At 40.7% G+C, this 19,588-nt stretch overlaps 2 protein-coding genes across 3 annotated transcripts in view; one reads left to right on the plus strand and one right to left on the minus strand.

Annotated features, from left to right (window-relative positions):
- gnas (GNAS complex locus) overlaps positions 1 to 11,779 on the minus strand; it is a 38,905-nt gene extending 27,126 nt beyond the window's left edge. The window contains exons 1-2 of one of the 2 annotated variants that reach the window (XM_086027196.1): positions 10,060 to 11,779; positions 3,136 to 3,208 (exon numbers count right to left, since the gene is read on the minus strand). In XM_086027196.1, the coding sequence (XP_085883322.1) occupies positions 3,136 to 3,208; positions 10,060 to 10,198 (212 nt within the window). In that variant the 5' untranslated portion in view covers positions 10,199 to 11,779. Of the gene's footprint in view, positions 1 to 3,135; positions 3,209 to 7,652; positions 7,757 to 10,059 lie in introns of those variants that run through there. The other variant, XM_086027203.1, reaches the window with a different exon arrangement.
- Positions 11,780 to 17,314: 5,535 nt separating this feature from the next.
- LOC147153293 (piezo-type mechanosensitive ion channel component 2) overlaps positions 17,315 to 19,588 on the plus strand; it is a 45,436-nt gene continuing 43,162 nt past the window's right edge. The window contains exon 1 of the mRNA XM_086027256.1: positions 17,315 to 17,401. The gene's annotated coding sequence lies outside the window, so the exon portion shown is untranslated. The remainder of the gene's footprint in view (positions 17,402 to 19,588) is intronic.

Here is a 19,588-nt window from a genome sequence, read left to right on the forward strand (position 1 = left end):
ATTAATACTCGATAATGTAAAATTACACATCGTGAAAGCAAAATTGACGATGATATCGATAACGATATATATCGCCCACCTCTAGCCATTACATATATTTAAGAATACAAGGTTATGGTATAGATTTTATATGTAATAAATAATGATGCCAGTGTTACTTGCGTACAATTTCTATAAATGGTTAGAGTACATAAAGGTAAAAACAATTGATAAATATCGGCCTTATTGTACACCATATGTCGTGTCTGGCACTGCACTTCTTCAACTTCTACTTAGATTTTTTTTGTTCAGTCAGGATTATTGCATTTAATAAATGACTGTTGAAATTTACCCAATATATTTGTAATCATCTAAGAATCGACCCCACCCGTAGTTGTTAGCAACCCACTAGTCTGCTTCACATAGGGCTACTACTGTAACACCAACATAATAATCACCACATCTCCCAAATGTCACAGTAGGTAAGAGAATTTAAAATCTAAAATCAATTTTTTTTTTTTTCGACTACAAATCGTCGGCAAATCTTCGGGCTACCCGTACAATAACCCGTTGGTAACCCTCATCAATGATCAGATTCAAGCACTTCAAAGATCAGTTTTAAAGAACAAAAATCAATTGACCCAAATACCTATTTGTTGTGAGAAACTATTAGCACCCCATCCAGAACGGAAAACGACATTAACGTTTTCATAAACTACAGAAAATTGTAACTGAGGATCATCTGTGTGAACCATGAAACCTAGCAGCTAATCTGAGCAACATCACATATCTGCCCGGAAGTGATGATTCCCCATGCGTTTGTGAGTCTGGTTAATAGAGGCAGTCACACAGTCTCATGTATTCATGGCCAGTGTGCGCACACAGATCACAGTGTTGAAGAGTCATGCGCTGGGTCATACGCTCATCTGCCTCAGGTGCAGATTTGAAACTACAAACTTGCAAAAGATGACTTTGCCCTCCTTGAAGCCGCCACAGTTAATTCAGAAGCTCCTTTTGGGCAAATTACTCAACGCTGCTCTAAAAAGGACACCAAAGGCAGCACTTTTCATTTCGCTGCAAGTTATCAACACCACCTATTGTCTATTCAGCGATGCAATTTTGGCACTTCTGAATGATCTTGGAGCCAGTCACAAGTGCTTCCCCAAGTTTTAAAAGCAATGTTATGCAGAATCGGTACATGCATCCACATGCCACGTTAAGTCAAATGAATGCTTTACTGCGATTGCTGACATACCCAAAATAATTAGAGCGGTAGATTTCTTTTCTCTAACTAAGTAATGTTTGTTTTGTCTTCCACTAACACAATTCCATCATTTCAAGCTAGGGCTTCAACTAACGATTACTATTTGAATAAATGATTAACCAACTGATTGGATTAAAAATATTTTCATTTACTTTATTCCAAAACAGGACCTTATTTCAAATTAACAGTGCATAGAATGCACATAAACTGATCATGATTCAGTTTAGGGATGAAACAAATCCTCGAGTAATTCGGGTACCGCGATTCCCAAAAATGCTTGAGGCATTTTTTCTGCTTCAGGTACCACTTATTTATGTGTGCACTGCCAAGAACAAGTCAAGCTAACCACAGCAACAATTGTTTATGGTATACATGACAGTAACGCACCGCCGACGACAACAAGAAGGCTAACTTTTACCAAATAATATATGGACATCAATGCTTAGGTGCCCTTTTATTCCGAAGTTGTTCCCGGCAGCATGTGGCGACATAAGGCTGACTTGACTTGTCTTCTAAACTTGTTGTTCAATCGTCAATTAAGAGTGCTAAAAAATGACTTAATTAGGCTGACACTGTATTGTACGGTGCCCGTTGCCAAAGTTTAGCAACGGCTCCACAAGTACAAGCACAGGGCTGGCGAGAGCCGTCGGATTACTTTTCAAAGGCAGTAGACGTAAATGACGCCGCACACTTTGATGCTGACAGTGTGACACAGTTGCTGTTCCAACTGACCACTTTTAAACAAAAAAAAAAAAAATCACAGGTTTACTCAAATGTATTGTTTTAGCCAGCTAACTGTGCTTCTGATGGACCAAAAACTCGAGGGGAGAGAGTTGTCTAAAATCTCACTAATGTTTCTAGAAAGGAAAATAGTGTGCTGCTATGCAGTTTAAATGTAAGTATAAAAACGCTGAATAACTAAAAATGATAACCAGTTGGACGTTATTATTAAGTGGATATGTGTTTTTTTGTCTTCAGTACTTATAACCAAGAAAAGATTTTTAAAAATATATTTTTTTATCCAAATACCTGATTATTCGACAGACTTTTAAATTGGATATCCGAATAAAACCATTCAATAGCTGAAGCCCTAAATATCTCAACTACTTTACACCTGTTACCTTTTCAATATTGTCTGACCAAAAAATCTATGCAATACCTGAATGTAAATAATCACATATCATAAAATGATTCTCCCAAATATGAACTGTATGATCAGCAAACAAGTGGGGTTTTTTTTGTTTGTTTTTTTTTTATAATGGAATGCTTATATTTTTTTTCCTCAACGCTCTGCAAATTCTAAAATGCCGAATTTTCATTGATCATGTGACAGTGACGACACTTCTATCCTATTCTATGGTACCAGCAGCGCACGCAATCTGTCGAAGTGAGTGAACACGCAATTTAGCACCCGCTCTTTGGGTTCTTAGTAAAAGCACGCAGTTTAAGTAGATCATGCGCAACACGCCCACCAAAGCTTGCACCATCTGTAAGTGTGAACACACAATTTACTGTCCACTACTTTGGAATCTTAGTAAATCAGGCCTCTGTGAGATAACTTTCAAAATAAAACACCCGGTGCTAACATCAAAACACTGCGCCCACTTGTCCGCCATCAACTTGGGGTGGCGTGTGATGCCTTTTTGTTCGAAGCAATCTTTAAGCCAATAGGTAATGTTATTCTTCTATTAGTTTTTAATGTCATCCTGCAGTTTGTGTTTGAGGACAAACCAGGAGTACGTTTTTTTGGATAGCATTAAAAATAAAAGTGATAAGCCATGGCAAGCATGACTGAAGTTATGACAGTGGGACACAATGAACAGAAACCCCACGATTATTAACAAATAAGATGCTCGGCAGCTTCTGCCCGTGTACACGTGTATTATACTCACTCTGCATTGAAGCCGTTGACATGGAGGATCCTCATCTGTTTCACAATTGTGCTCTTTCCTGACTCACCGGCTCCTAAAAGACAGAGAATTCAATGTTGACAGACTAACTTGACATTACATCTACTGTGGAAAGACTGCACACCACAAATAATGCAATTGACCAAGTTGTAATTACACTGGTCAACAGCAAATTTTAATCATAGATGTCTTTATGTGTCCCTTTGGGTATAATATGGGCGCAGATTTGAAAAATGTCTTTACTTTTTTCCCAGCACATCAGGTTTTGGAAATATTTTCCTTTTTTTGTTTTTGAGTTTCACCAATAAAAGGTTGCACAATACAGATTTTACCAAGCGTTGTAAAGCTATGATGTTTCAGAAAAAAAATTGTTGTTAAACATAACCCTTAATTCCTAAATATTAATAAATATATTACCATATTGAATAGTATATTATTGTTATATTATAATTATAATTATTATTATTATTATTATTATTTTGAAAAGCATGATGTGCTAGAGAAAAAAAAACAGGGGCAGATCGGGAATCGGTGCAAAAAATTCATCTAGAAAAGTTCACTTGCATCTCTGATTTAAAAAAATAACGCTACAGATACTTTAGCTGGGACATCAACAGACTAGGGCAGAGCTGCAAGGTCACAGCTGATATAATAAATAGGAATTTTCTGATAGATGCAGTGACCCCCGCCCCCCAAAAAAAGAAGATTATATACATTTTAAAAAATTGCTGTGGTTCTCAAATGAGCACCAGAGGTTGTTGTTTGGTGCATTTTTCCCCCCGGCCCACCGAATGAATGAATGATCAGAAAGGCCTAACCTTAAATCATACAACAATTATTGTCTGTATACCGATTATCATTGTGGCTGAACGATACACACATTTTGTAAAGGGGTGGTGAGTGGGTCAAGGAAGGACCCATAACATTTTGATGCACAATGAGGATTGCACTCAATCACTTTTTGCAGTTAGGGTCCGCTTGCATTGGGGGCAGGTGCACAAATGGGAAATGTGGTGATAAAAACGATTCTCCGTGTGGCAGTTGGCATGGACCTCTGCTGCCACACATAGGACTGGAGTGGAACAGTATACCAGTCAGTATTTTTTTTTAGGCTTGTAAGTTCTTGGCAATTGCCTTGAGTTTTCACCTTCAGGGTTTCTAACACAGTGACAAGGTGAACTCAGCTATTCCATTGATTTAAACATCCAGCTAAACTAACTGACATCTACTAGTTATCAAACGTTGCTGGCCCATGCAGTCATCTGTTCTGGCAGGCGGGCTGGCAGTCTTCCCCAGATGCTACTTCTTTATCCCGTACAATAGCACACCAGGAAACATTTTAGAGTTTGCAAATTGGATTTTTCCAAGGTGTTTTTGTATTATTTCAGTAACCTCAAATTAAAGGTTCACATCTTTCCTATCTGCATGACCCATCCTTCGTATTTGAATAATACCTTTAAGAGCAATAATCTAGGGGGGGAAAAAAATAAAATCACAATACTTAGCAGCAGCAGCAGCAGTTTTGCAATCTGCTTTTTCCACTCATGAGATGAATTTGTGGTGGCCAAGCACATGATGAGACCATGGAACGGTTTGTCGCTTGGGCATTTTAGCGGCTCAGCAAGCTGCCGCTCATTCCAACTCAACTCATAACATCATGCTCTGAAATATGACTGATGACCTCATGTCACAATGTCAGCCCTCCTGTATCTGTCCCATCTTAATGTGCTGCACAAAAGAGGAAGAAACCAGGAGGCCCATTGTCAACTGTGCTACGTCCAACAGGAAATATGTCTGCAGTTCATCTGCCTTACTACTACTTAAGCAAATATAATGCCAGTGTATAACATAATTCTGCCTGTAGAAGTCATAGTGGAGGTCTGTATGGATGTAGCTCAGCTTCCCATTGGCGCAACCAACCAAACTAGTTAAAAGACAAATCAACAGAGCCTCTGCTGGTTGCAGCCAAGTACTGCACTCCATCTTTCCAACAGCTTCAAAACACACTTCTTCAACACTAAGTCCGCCCATTGATTTTTAACCATTAATGAATGTATGCTGGGTCAGTAGTTGGTTCTGTTATGATGTTCTATTAGGGTTAGGGTTTCACCAAAGAAAAGGGCGGGTGGGTTTTGTGCGCAGGAGGAGGAAGATGAAGATGGCGATCAATGATTTTCCTTGGATGCTACCAGGTAACTAGTTGTGTTGGGTATTGTTTGGAAAAAAACGTTTACTGGTGTTTAAGGTAATTAAAACTTTGTTTTTTTTAAACAATCTGCATGACCTCTTTCTTTGAAAATATCCGATGTTAGAACACGGAGACCTGCAGCTAAGAAAGCACACAGACAATATAAATTCTGTATTCATATTTATGGCTAAATTCAGATGTTGCGGCTTTTAATCCTGTGTGCTTTATAGTGTGGAAATTAAGGTAATAGTCAACTTCAAATAATGCTTAATTACTGTGTGGGGTTTGACTGCAATAGTATAGGGGAGTCCCATTTGACTGTTTACCAGCATCAATTTGCAATCAGGGCCAAAAGATAAAACATTAGCCAAGAAAAAAAAAAAAAACGATTGTGGCTTTCACGAAGATTGTTACTCTTCAATATGCATTGAAACATTTCCCTTTTCACCTAAACCATCCCACTTGGATGGAGACATCCATTTTAGCTCTGCACCAAATCTTAAACTGGACAGTGTTTCTTCATTGTTGCTGGTTTAAGATACTTGTTATAACATGACTGTCCTCCTTGCACAAGTTATTTGCCAGCCAACTTCCTCTCACATTTACTTAATTCTCATGGTACACTCATTGGGGAATTGTTACAAAATTACAATTACCACGCCGTCTGTGGCAACTAAATGACAAATCAATGTGAGATTCTGTGAATTAGGGTGCTCACTAGGGGTGTAACGGTACGCTAAATCACGTTTCGGTTCGGTTTGTTTTTTGGGAAACTTCGGTTCTGTATATTTTCGGTACTAAAAAATAGATTTCTAAAAAATATATGTTTATTTTGAAAAAATGACAAGTAAACTGTACTTTTTAAAAATAAATAAATAAAAGCGAACTATTCTGGCGATATTGTAAGAAATTACACCAGAATAAAAAATACACTAACAATAAAGATCTCTTCATTTTGTAAATTATTAAGACACTGACATCTTTAAATACTCAGCAACAACAGCCTATGACACATCCAAGTATTCAAGTTAAAGCCAAGTTGCCATGACAGTACATATATACACTTTTTGTGATGAAAAAAATACATACAAAAACAGTTACAATTATTGCTAACTATAAAACTATTAAAACTATTTTTATAATTTAAAAAATACAGTAACTTTAAAAAGTCTATGAAATTGTATACACTTTTTAGGCATTGAAATCTTTGAATGTTCAACAGCATATTGTAACGAATTGGGTTATCGGTGTTGTGGTCGGATTTGCGTGTTGCTGAGTTGTGATGTTTCCGAGGTTCATGAATGCATCGTACGGCAAACGAGTGGAGCGGCGGAGAAAGAAGAGCGCGAGCAGTTGTACTTGGATTAATACAAACGTGATAATTAAACTGTGTCTGACGGCGTGTTCCTGGAAGACGCTACAATATGACAAATCTCACTATTCAAGTTGGACGTTTTTGCCTCCTCGTCTAAGAAACATTCACTGTTGGATGATGCCGTGCATGTTAGATATGCCCATCTCATGTAGCAATGTCGGCACACAACTTTCGGACTTAACCATGTACCTTTCCCCATCGGCGATTTTAACAGGACAGCCAGAATGTTCCCAAACAGGAGTCCGCAGTGTACAGGGGGACCTTCGAGCTCTGGCTCTTTTCTGGCTCTCACTGTTGTGCCGCCACTCTCCTCTCCCACATGCAGCATTCAATAGCGCCCGTGCCAAAGGTCGCGTTAATGAGTGGACCGAACCGAACATGCCATATCGAAACGTATCAACACGTGGGTGACGTGTACCGCTACACCCCTAGTGCTCACTGTTGCTTAGCTTAGGTAACATTAGCATTAGCACGCTAGTGAAACAATCTTCAGCCCGACAAAGCAACGTGATACATCATTGTATGGTTGCGTCCTCAGACAAAGGAGTTAGCGGGTTCTATAGCGACATCACATCCAGTTAAGCTATTCCAGCATTTTATTTGATGTTCTAAAATATATTAAACAAATTATTTTTTTCAGCCAGTCAAGTCAAGGCCTTCTTTAGCCCTACGAGAGAAAACAATCTTGGAGCCCTGACTGTTAACATATTTAAATAAATTACAGACATGATTTAAATAGAAGGTTGATCTTTATAATCAGTTGCCCATTTCTCCTCGTCAGGACCATTTCAGTGCGTAGGGATCATTGCTGTTTATGACGACTACTTTGTCATCTTATTGTGTCTTTCCCACTGCTACCAAACGTTCTCGTTTCTGCCAGCTTCTTAGCACATCTACCAAGATTGTAAAATTTAATAGCTGATATTAACTACTTACAGTTAAACAGAGAAAACAAACATGAATAGGTCTCCTCATCGTTCAGCTTCAAGCCTTGCCTATCTTATCGTCCAGATCCAGATCTCAACCTCCAAAATGGTGGCCAAGCAAAATATCGATCATGTGATCAAAGGTCTAGAAAATGAGATCAAAACTATCTGATTGTACACTAGTAAATCCTTTGCGGCGATGTCATGATATCACTGTCACATCATTGCCTTTCTGTCTATAATCTGGCCTTTCATCATGCAGTGAATGTCCAGCACTTTTTGATCAACTCACCAGTTCACGACAAGACGCTAATTTGCTCTTTGTATGAGTTTGAATCTCCTTATCAAAATGACTCTCCTAGTATGTGCAATCAAAAAAAATGCAAGGAAAAAAATAGGGCCAGTCTAGTCGACGTCACCGATGACGTAAAAGCGTCGGCCCGCGCAACATACTGTCGATGACGTAAATACGTCTGCACGCACATATCGGCGAGTGTCTATGATGTAAAGACGTCAACACGTGCATACCGTCAGTTGTAAACAAGTGCAAAAAAAAGTTGTAAACTTTTGTAAAACTTGTAAAAAGAAAGGAAAACAGCAGGAATGTCAGCGGCGCCGGTTTGTGTGTTCAGGGCGGGGAAGAGGGAGCGGCAACACAAAGCAGCTAAAAAGCGGACAAGAAAGTCCAAAGTATGGACATATTTCAACGAAAAGTAAGACGAGTTTGTCGTCTGTATCCTTGTGTAAAGCCGAGTTGGTGTAAAGACGAGTGATAAACGAACACCCGTAGCGACGTCACCCAGTTGCTGCTGGAAGACGACAGAAAGCAAAAAGCTAGAGGATCGTAAGTTCATCAAACTAACTGCTACCTAATACGACCCGGTTTCACTAAAGTTACTGTTATGTGCGACGTATTATTAACGTGCATCGCTAAGCTTCATTTCTCGAAACAGCAGATTGCAGTCAAAATTACAGTGTTGTGTTTCAGCTTAGTGCATTATGGGGCAAACGTTAGCTATTGCACTCCAGTCAAATTGTGTTGGTGCTTGCAGGTAACATAACTGGTTCAGTTTCTTTACGTACCCACAAACAGTAACACGCGACATCTGTTTATACATCCAAACCGCTACTGCCCCGGTCTCACCGTCTCAGTGCAGATCCCGGGCGCAGCACAGCGTGCACATCGTATTTAGGATGATGTCCTGCACCCACTGCTTTTAAAAAAAAAAAAAAAAAAACATCTAGAGGAAACACTGGCCTGCTTACCATAGCCCGTGACTGCACTAATATATAACGTCTGCCTTTTCAAAATCATTGTGCTAATCATTGTCTATTTCAGTATGCGCTCTGCTTTATCTGTCTATTTTTAAGGTTGAAGCAAACTGATGTTACACAGTCCTCCCTCCCCCAAAAAAGGGGAGTGCACACCAGGAAGAGCATCTCAACTCACACAAAGTATCCTTAAAATGATTGTCCAGGACATGAGGCTCATTGCATTTGTGGAGAGTGCTCCTCATTGGACTTTATTTAAGAGTTATTTATTTTTTAGTTATACTTGGGCTGCTTAATATGAGCTCACACATTGTTTCACTGTAATGCATGGACAGAGAAAAGTCTCATTCATGTTCACACTTCATGATGCTTGCCTAAAAGAGATGTGTTCATTCAATCTCAAAAGTTGTTTTTTTTTAACTTTAATAAAGAAAGAATTTTACAAAGTGTTAAGAAGTGTTTTTGTAAATTAATCGTCTATACCATAATTGCTGGATTAGTAAAAAAAAAAAAATTGTTAGACTAATCGGAAAAAATAGTCGATAAATTGGGAGAAAAATAATCGTTTGGGACAGCCCTAGAAAAAAATGTCAATTACGCTAGACAGTCAAGCGCATTTTTGTTTTCATGAGGATCCTGCCCTTCTGCTTTGTTCAAGTCGCCACAACTTCCTCCGCAACATGAATATGGGTGTGTCTTTCATGCCGTATGCACCCTCCATGGTTTGTCTGTCATTAACTATTAAGACTTTTTAACAAACATAGACCAAGACTTTAATGTGACAGGCCTACAAATTAACATGGGGAGAAGAGTTAATAGAAGGGTGACCGTCAAGAAACTCTTATGTAACGTAAAGACCCAGCCCACCTCTCAACACACACAACCACATGTTGAGTCCGTTCACTTCTACAATGAGTTGTGTTGGTGACAGTCAAATTACATAAGTGGCTACTGTATGATCAAAATAGTAACATCTCACAGAGCAAGCGCTAGTTCTACATTTGCTTTCATTATGAAAAATAATTGTAATTGGTTGGCATATTGTTGCCAATCACCATCTGGATATTAGTTTGGTAGCCTCATTTTTGTAATGCCACTTTTGCAAGTAACCGTTTGCTCTGCTTCCAAAAAATGAAACCACTTACCTAAAAGCAATAGTCTGTGTGTTGCTCGGTAGATTTGCTTGTCCTTTTGGAGCTGCTTCTCTATCTTTTTGTTTGCTTCTCTCTGGGCCTTCTCCTCATTTCTCTGGTCTTCAGTCTTACTGTTGCCCAAACAACCCATCTTCCCGCAGGGAAAGGCAAAAAAAAAAAAAAAAAGGGGGAGTCCAAGGGAAGGAAGGAAGAGAAAAGATGAAGTATACACGAGTGTGGGTTAACGAAGGAATATCTATAACGTGGCCCAGTCTAGAGCCCACGTTTGACCCGAGGGTTAGGCAGGAGAGCCACAAACACGGAGAAATGTCCTCCAACGGCCTGATTTAAAAAAAAAAAAAAACACACACAACAACAACAAAAAATCGGTGGTGGGTAGTAACCTCTACGTCCAGGTCCAGAATATGTGTAATTTATGTCCGTTGAGGGAGTTTTGCTGTCCGAAAAATGGGAGAAATTGGTGTTGCTAACGCAGCCGACTAGGCCGGATTCCCTTTCCCTTCATTCGTAGCTTTTCTTGCCTCCAATTGCACGTTGCTTCGGTCTTGTCAACTGACAGCGATGACTCGAAATAAAATGACAGCAACTGCGGAAGAGGCAGTTAATCTCGTAGAAGAAGAGGAGTCCGGTGTGCACGAGCCAAAGCCAGGGTCTTGCGTCTCACTGTTGCCCGCGAAAGGGAGCGCAAATCGGCGTGAGTGTGGCCCTCACCCGCATAGTGGCGCGGCTCGGTCCCAAGCCTCCTTTCAAAACACGCATTTTTTTTAAACGTCCAATTGGTTCTGTTCGGCGGTGTTGTTGTTGTTAATTGAGCCCACTAGTCAGCAGTCACGAAGGACACCCAACTACAGCTACGTTTGTGATATTTTCATTGCTTCCGGACCACTTCTCTGGAGCTGGCGGAGCCAGACATCAACAGCCTTCTGAGTCGGTTCCGAACACAGATTCCCAATTTCTCCTCCTTCTTCAGGTTTATGTGCTTTCTCCTCCAAAAGATGGGGACCCTCCTCCGGGGGTCTCAAAGCGTCTGTCCCTGGTTGGTGTTATCAGCCCCTCATATCACAAACGATCCCGCGCCGTGACAGTTTTATTCTGGCTGGTTCGGATCCAAATCCAACACGTGAATAATCCCGAGTCACAAGTAAAGCAGAAAATGGAGGCGTGAAGTGTGTATGTATGTGGAGGTGGAGGGGGGGGGCAGCCTCAAAATGTCTCCAGGTTTGTTGTCAGGGTGAAAAGCAGCTGGCTGTCAGACTGGGTTTAGGGGAGCCTACATGAGGCCTGTACGTGCAAACACACGCACGCTCGTATACATACATACATATTCCTCCACCATAGTTCCGAGCTCGATCGAAAAAAAGCTACAGCTAGCACGCTAGCATGTGCGGTAACATTCAACAGAAAGCAAAAAAAAAAAAAAAAATAGCACACAGGCTAGCTAGTTGTAGCAGCACATTCGCGCCGCCTAGGCCGCCCTCCTCCTCCTCCTCTTCCGCCGCCGTCGTCGCTCCGCTGCTGGCCGAGGCTTGTGGAAGTCGAAAAGCTAGAGAAGCAGTGATTCTTCTTGGAGCTTATTATTTTTTCCTTCTATTCCTCCCCCCTTTTCTCTCGCTCTCTCTTTCACGAGAACAGGAGCCTACATTGAGGCAGGGCTAGGCAAGATACTGGGAGAGACGGGGTGTGGCCACAACGCGCTCATTGAACCCTGGGAAGGAGAGAGAGAGATAGCGAGCGAGAGAGCGAGAGAGAGAAGCGGGAGGGAGAGAGGGAGAGGGAGAGAGAGAGAGAGAGAGAGAGAGAGAGAGAGCTACGGGAGGGAGCTGGGGGGGGGGGGGGGGGGGTGACGCTATATAGTGGTGGGTCCAGAGGCCGCTGCTTTCATGGTCATGTGACCAGGCGTCAGCAGCCTCGCCATTACGTCACAGTTACTTCCGGGTAACAAAAAATCTTGTAAACTAAAAACAAAGGTCAGAAAACAGGGTCGATGGCTTGAGTACTGAATTTTGCTTTCTTCTCTATCACATCAGTTTGACTATATGCTGTCAGTTGAAAACATGTTAAGTGAGATGAACTGCTTCGAAGCGAGACGGAATGGCGGCGGCTGTAGTTTACATATCAACAGCTTGGTTGATTCAAATTTAGACATAAGATGAGTCCAAATTCGTAAGCTGTGTCCTCTGAAGGGCCATTTGCAGGCTTCTCCTCCCTCATATTGCCTCCGTGGACCGCATAAACCATGACGAATTTGGACAGAACTAATGTGTCTTATGTTATAAGTGATGTAGATAAAATATAAACAACTTATACTTGCATTTAAAAGTAAAGTCAGACGAGTCAGAAGGCAGGGTGCCTTTGGGTGCTTCCATGTTTTAAGCGTGAAGACTAGAGCAATGTAAGCTACCAAAGCGTGTTCGAAGCAGCCTTCTCTCAGGGCCCATCTTCATTGAAATGAAGGACAGATTTAAAGTCTGGATTCAAAGGCCGTGTGAATTTGGACACTGGCAGGCGGTCGCGTTGCGCGGAAGTTGAGTCATGTGGCCGACAAATTCGGCTTTGTAGGACGCAGCCTATGAATTTAGACACCGCTACAGTTGATCATTGATGGACTAAAGTAATTCATTTTTCTGTTGCTCTGATTAATGGCACAGACATGCTCTTTTAACATTGAAATGGATAGTCGTCTACCATCAGGTTAGCCATTATGTTTCATTAAATTACAGAGGTGGGTATTCCGTCAGTCCGTCAATGATGGGCGTTTGTTTGGCTGACGATTGAAAGAAATGGGTTTTTATCTGTGAGTGTAATCGTCATCAGTCACTGACGGACCGTTAGTCCATCACTGGTGGACGCTCGTTTTTCTTACGTTTTTGGGGAGACCGACTGATGGACCAAAGGACGTCTTGATGGACTAACTGACAGATTCAACTGACTGATGGACTGCCGGAGAGACGATTACAATTCAGTTCATCACGAAAAATGACGGACTGACGTATGACGGATGGGTACCCTGGCCGCTGACGGATGACGGACAAGCAAAATTGAGTAAAATGCCCACCTCTGCTAAAGTACTCAAAGAACAAATACAATTTTATACATACCTGTGAGAAAATGCCTCAGACAAACCCAATAATCACAGTTTGGTTAACAGTCTGTCCCTACATCTAAATACTAAATACTACGTCTTGCAGATCTTCTCTGTATAACTACTTGGGGAATAGCTGGTGATGCAACCCTAAACACAAGTTTTTGTCATCGACTTTTGTTCAGGTCAGCAGTAGTCAATCCCTGCCTGCCAACCTGAAGTACCCTGGCGCCTATTGTTTGAAAACATGAAAAGGCCTATAAAAGTCTATACAGTACCCTGTTCAAATATAGTTCAACTTTCAAGGTCGAACCCAACCCGACCAGGAATTGGATTGAATAGAATAATTTATTTACTGTGCTTCCTAGTTGTCTTTCTTTCCGTTTCACATCACAATCACAGCTCTTATGGCTTGGTCAAACTTGGTGTTGACTACTTACAACAGGATTTGCGATCGTAAATATTGATCAGGTTTACCATTTACGATTGTCTGCCTCCACCAAGCAGATCAAAGTGAAAAATCACTCTGAACACATTCCATACCGCAGGACAATTTCTCCAGAAAATCCTTTAGATGCATCCAAGAATCTGGTCTTTGCTGATTCTCATTGCGTGGGAAACTGCTCATATTTGGCCTCATGTCAGTAGGTGTTGTACCCTGCTGAAGACTCAGTATTGGCTGAACAAGGCAACCGTGACTGCGCTACTCAAGGTGAGGAGTAGTGGAATCGTTGGCTCTGGAGTGTTTGTTATTCCAGATAGACCGTGGTCCAAGTCTGTATTGTTGCTCCTGGTCTCACTTTCATGGACGTGAGACCTGGACATCACTGAGCAACCTTAAGCAGGGTAGTTTACACACATACCAATAACTGGGCCTGATTTGAGCATTTTTCTCCCTTCCGTTCAAGGTCAGCAAAAGCCTGATTATCTGGTGTCTCTAAAAAATCATCCTAAATGCTGGCTCAATTAGATACTGTTTTCCTTTAATGTGAGACTAAACATGTATAGGATAGCAAAAATAAGTTATGGGCAGCAAATGGCCTTGGACACCCCTGCTTTTGTCAATGACTGATATGGTACCTGAGGAAAATCGTGTACTGAGGGGATGACATTTGGGCTAATGTTACTTGTATAATTTGTGGACACCAATTGATTCAAGTAATAAAAAAAAATCTACTATTAATAATAAAACTTGGGGAAAAAAAGATTAAAAACTAATTTTAATAAAGACTGACAGATGTGGTGAAGAACCTGGGGGATTGATGTGTTCCCCAAAGGGGAAAAAAGGCTCCATACTGGATGGGTGAACCCAGGAAGTGTTACAGGTCCTTGAGTTAGGAGGGGGAAATAGTTGAATCGGCCCTCTGGGTGTAATGAGACTTTGGAGATGAGTCTCTTTTTAATTAAAGAGGAAGTCAATCCAATACTTTTCTTTGCAAGAAAATCTTCTATGCAGCCTTCTAGTCTAAATGGCAAAATGACCACCACCTGAGATGGCTAAAAACGGGTGAATTTTGTTGTTTTATTCATATTCCACAAACGCAGTATTATATTGATGGCGCATAGAAGATTAATATTAATGTAATTTTTGGGGATTGACTTCTTGTCTTGTTCTGGCGTACTGGTACATATTTTACATTCTTTTATCATTGGCGTTATGATTGACGTTAACCATATGGAGGCCAGTGACTCTTCCGCTCTTCTAGGACACAATAAGTTTCCGGTTTCCATTTAAGTGGTCGACTTTGCTCTTTACTCTCACTGGTGCCTCTGTGCTGGCATCACAAATAAATGCTAAAACAAAAAACAATGAAAGAAAAAGCAAAACACATGATGAGTTTATCCTTTTGCTCACTACCAATAAGTTTCACATGATATGCTGAAAATATTAACGATAATGAACTGTAATTCTCTAAATGTACGAATCCACTAAGCAGCAGGATTCTCTGTTCAGTTTGGTATGCATTTTTTTTCAAGTGATTCCATTGTCCTAAATCCAACCAGTACTGTCCCACTAGAAGTGTCATAATGGGTTTCTTTATACAATAAAACATGTTTCTCCACCAGTTCCATCTTAAAAGTGCCCTGATAAAATGAAACGTTTGCCGCTAAATCTGTGGTGACACTGCATGAAAGGCAAGGCAGGGCGGTGCTCCCGCTCCAGCTGATGGTGCTGTTTATCTCTTTTTACCCCCTAAAATAAGTATTTTATATTTGATACTGAGCTGTGGTACATTTGATATATTGCTGATTTTCTGAAGTTACTTATATATCTGTAAAATAAACATATTAATTTTTCACACTTGGCAGAGGTAATAATGTCCAGTTTTGATTGACGCAGTGAGTTTGTTCACTTTAACAATACCTCCAAGTTGATTATTGTGGTTAGTGTTTACAACTGTATTGCATCTTAGCCTTTTCCCATTGTTATGTGGCTGAACAAGGCAACTGAAATAATAGAAACAAAGATGTAGAACAGTTGTACATTTCTGCAAAACATCCATTTTCTATATAGTGCTTGTCCTCATTAGGATTGAGGGTCTTGGGCTAGAGGCGGGGTCCTACAGTCGGGGTACCCTTCCGCCATCCGCTTTTGTCCGGCTGGAAAAAAATAGTACCTGCCTATGGGCTGGACCGCCTATGATTTTAAACGGGCTTTTGTTAGTGTTTCCGACTACAAACTGCGACCAACTACAGCTAAATTTTGATCCGTCTATCCATCTAGCTGTCTAACCAAAAAAAATTAAAAAACAGTCATATTCCAACAGATAGTGCACTGTTATGAGGTTATTTTGTGTAGGCCTATCTAGTATTCATTCTGCCCAAAGAGTTTTACAAAGCCTCATATGCATATGCCAAAAAAAACAAAAAACAAAACCAAAAAGCAAGGAATCGACAGATTGTCATCTGTAACACCATATGGCCCCCCAACGAAATGTTATTGTTTACTACATATGACGGTAAAAGGCTTCACCTTTATGGTGTCAAACTTGGAAGTTGACCCATCATTCACATTTATCCCTCAGAGTTTTTGGCTTCGGGAATCGAATAAAGGATACATCCTTCATATGTGGACGGTCTTAGTGTCTGGAGTTGTTTCTGCAAGTTCCATAGCAGCAGTGTTTAGTTTTCTCTACATGTTTCTTTCTGAGACAACGGGCAGATTACAAGCAGCACTAACAGGAATTGTCTGCGAGCGAGCACCGATTATTGTCAAGAATCTATGGTGTGACCCTGACGTCACGCTATTAGGACTAAAAACATGCCTGATGTAAAATACACAAATCAAGCAGCAAACTTACCTGCATCAAACGAAACAATAATAATCAACGTCAGGTTATAGACGATTACACAGACGGGCGAAAATGCACTTCTGTTTATGATTAATCTGTCTTTTTTTTTGCTTTATTTAAATTTCCTGTATAACATTTATCGCCGGCAAAATGGCCGTCCGTCATAGGCGGATAGACAGACTGGTCCATCAGCTAGGCGGAATGCCCAGCTCTGACAATATGTACAACAGTATTGACAGTTTGAGACACATATCTGTTAATTAATGACTCATATCGTTTTGCTATCTCCAGAGACTTTTTGGACCATTCAGAATATTCCTTTCGTAACCGACCAAGCCAAATTGTTTGTCATTTAGTTTCAGAACAGCAAACAAACTGAAAAGTGAGATGTGAAATTCAATTGCTGTGAGGTCCTTTAAACAGAAGGTGGCAGCAGTCTTCCAACTCTGTGCAGAACACCTCCTTCGACTGTCAACTGAACAGGAGCCCTCAGGATTACAGTGTGTTTACTGGTGTAGAGTGGGCTGGACAGACCAATTGTCAACTGTGAAATCAAATCAATACAATACAATACAATTGTATTTGTATAGCGCATTTCACAACAGCTAGAGCTGTAACAAAGCACTATACATACAAAGAACAAAATAGCCATAATACAACAAGTGGAATCAATAAATTAACATGAAACACTATATACAATAGACACGCCAAAATTTCAGGTCTCATGTCGGATCAAAAGCCAGAGAACAAAAATGTGTCTTCAACCGGCTTTTAAAAGTGGACAGAGAGGGGGCTTGCCTAACATCCAATGGGAGGTCATTCCAAAGGGAAGGACCAGCAGTTGAAAAGGCGCGATCCCCTCTGAGGCTCCGCTTGGTCCTCGGCACCTCGAGCAGCGCCTGAGCCACCGGGTCCTGAGGCACCGGGAAGTTGCGTAGGAGTGGAGGAGCTCAGAGAGGTACGCCGGGGCGAGGCCATTCAATGATTTATAGACAAATAGGAGAATCTTAAATTGAACCCTAAAATGCACTGGGAACCGGTGAAGGGAGGCCAGACTCGGTGTAATGTGCTCCATCTTCCGAGATCCAGTGACTACTACAGACTACTCTCATAGGTAAAATAAAGGAAGTTTCATCCAGATTAGAGTAGCCTACCTTTTTCAGAACGGAAGGGAGCATGTCAATGTTGGCCAAGGTCAAATGATTTGTGCTTCGCAATTCCTCAGGATTATTTGAGCCCAATAACCATTTCGGATTTGAACCCTTCTCGACACAAATAGCAGAGGTGGTTGAGGTCGTTTAAGTACGTATTTTTGTCTACAGTTTATTCAAGAGTTGATATTTGTAATGGTAATAAATACATCATGTGACTTCCTTTAAAGTGATTTGAACTTGTTTCCTATTCATCCTGAAGAGGCAGGGCAAGTCAACGCAAATGTATTTATATAGCACATTTCATACACAATGTTACTAAATGTGTTTCGTACAACAAAAGCACAAAAAGTAACAAAAAGACCAGCCGATGACGTTCAAAGGCAGAGCAAAGAGAACAAAAGAAGCTTGTTAAAATTACAAAAACGTGCATTGACAACATTGAAACACTTTTACAAACAAATACATTTAAAAGCAAAGGAAAGAAATAAAAAGTAGCTTTGTGAAATTACACAAAGACATAATTGTTTAATTGATTTTCTGTTATGTTTAAAAGATATTAATCAAAGGATGTGAAAACAACATAGTTTTTAACCTGTATTTAAAGGCATTTATACTTGGGGCTGACTTCACTGCTGTTGGTATGGAGAGGCTCATGTGGCTCTGATTCTATCTCTGTTCTTTCCCTCCAAACTCGCCCAAAATTGTCTTTTCTTTTTGCACTGGGAACTGGGTCTTCCCCAAACTGTTTACAGAACAGTGAAAGAGGTCTCGGCCAACTGGTGATAGATTTGTCCATCAAGAAGTGTGTCTCAATACTTTTGTGTCTAGAACGTGTATGTGCTTCAAATGACAGCCACACTTAACTGGCACACACATAAAGCGGAAGTCAACCCAAACATTTTTTTTCCAGAATAAGTTCTATGCAGGCCCAATCGTTGAAAGAAAGCATTCTGATTAATATTGCGTTTGTGGAATAAGAGTAAATCCACACGTTTTTAGCCATCTCGGGAGGCGGCCATTTTGTCATTTCTGCCTACTGAAAATGACATCACAGTTGCTCAGGGCTCAGGTAACGACCAATCACAGCTCACATGTTTTCTGAAGCTGAGCCATGGTGGATTTTGCTGCTTAACTCATATTACACAAACGCAATGTTACTCAGATTGCCTTGTTTCAATTAATGGGCCTCCATAGAACATATTCTTGAAAAAAAATGTTTGGGTTGACTTCCACTTTAACAACAGCAACACAGCATTGTATTCATTCATTGGTTCAGTTTACTGTCTTAATTGTAAATGCTTTAATGGGCTGCTCCCCCTAAATTATGGGCTAGTCGCTTGGAGTAAAAGAAAGGAAAATAATAATGAAATAGCACTTCCCCAGCCCCAAAACACACGGTCCCACCGGGCACCTGCCTTGTAGCAGATGGCCACTACAGCCCTGTGTCCACCTAATTTACGTTCGTTGTTCAAAAGGGTGACATTTATTTTCAAACATTCATTTAAAAAAAAAAAAAAAAAATCTATTTTGCTCGTCCAAGCACTGATCATTCCTCTGTCGTCACACCGGTGCTTAATGGCCTGGCAGCCATGAATATTAGATACACTTCCCCTCACCCTGCAGCTCAAATTTGATGAGCCAGCCTTATGCCAGTCTAAGCAAACAAAAGTGCAGCATGATTATGAGCCTCGTGTCAGAAATGCAGAAAGCTAATTAACTCATAAAATTCAAACATAGACAAAAGTGAACGCTCAAAGGAATGAGACAAATGGCGCAGGTCGACGATCATAATAACAATTCACCAAGTCACTCTATTTTACGAGCATTATATTTATGATTGTTGGTGCTATAATGACAGCAGACCTTCCCTGGAGGGAGATTAGCCTCAATTTCAGCATAGTAACAGGGATGTTTGGTCACAAGCCATTAGTATGTTTGAGAGAGAAAGAGAGATAGAGAGAGGTGAGGGAGGGGAAAAGAGGGACTGAAGA

Source organism: Filicampus tigris, chromosome 1, assembly GCF_054856515.1.
Source record: "Filicampus tigris isolate MCC_2025a chromosome 1, RoL_Ftig_1.0, whole genome shotgun sequence".
NCBI lineage: Eukaryota > Metazoa > Chordata > Actinopteri > Syngnathiformes > Syngnathidae > Filicampus > Filicampus tigris.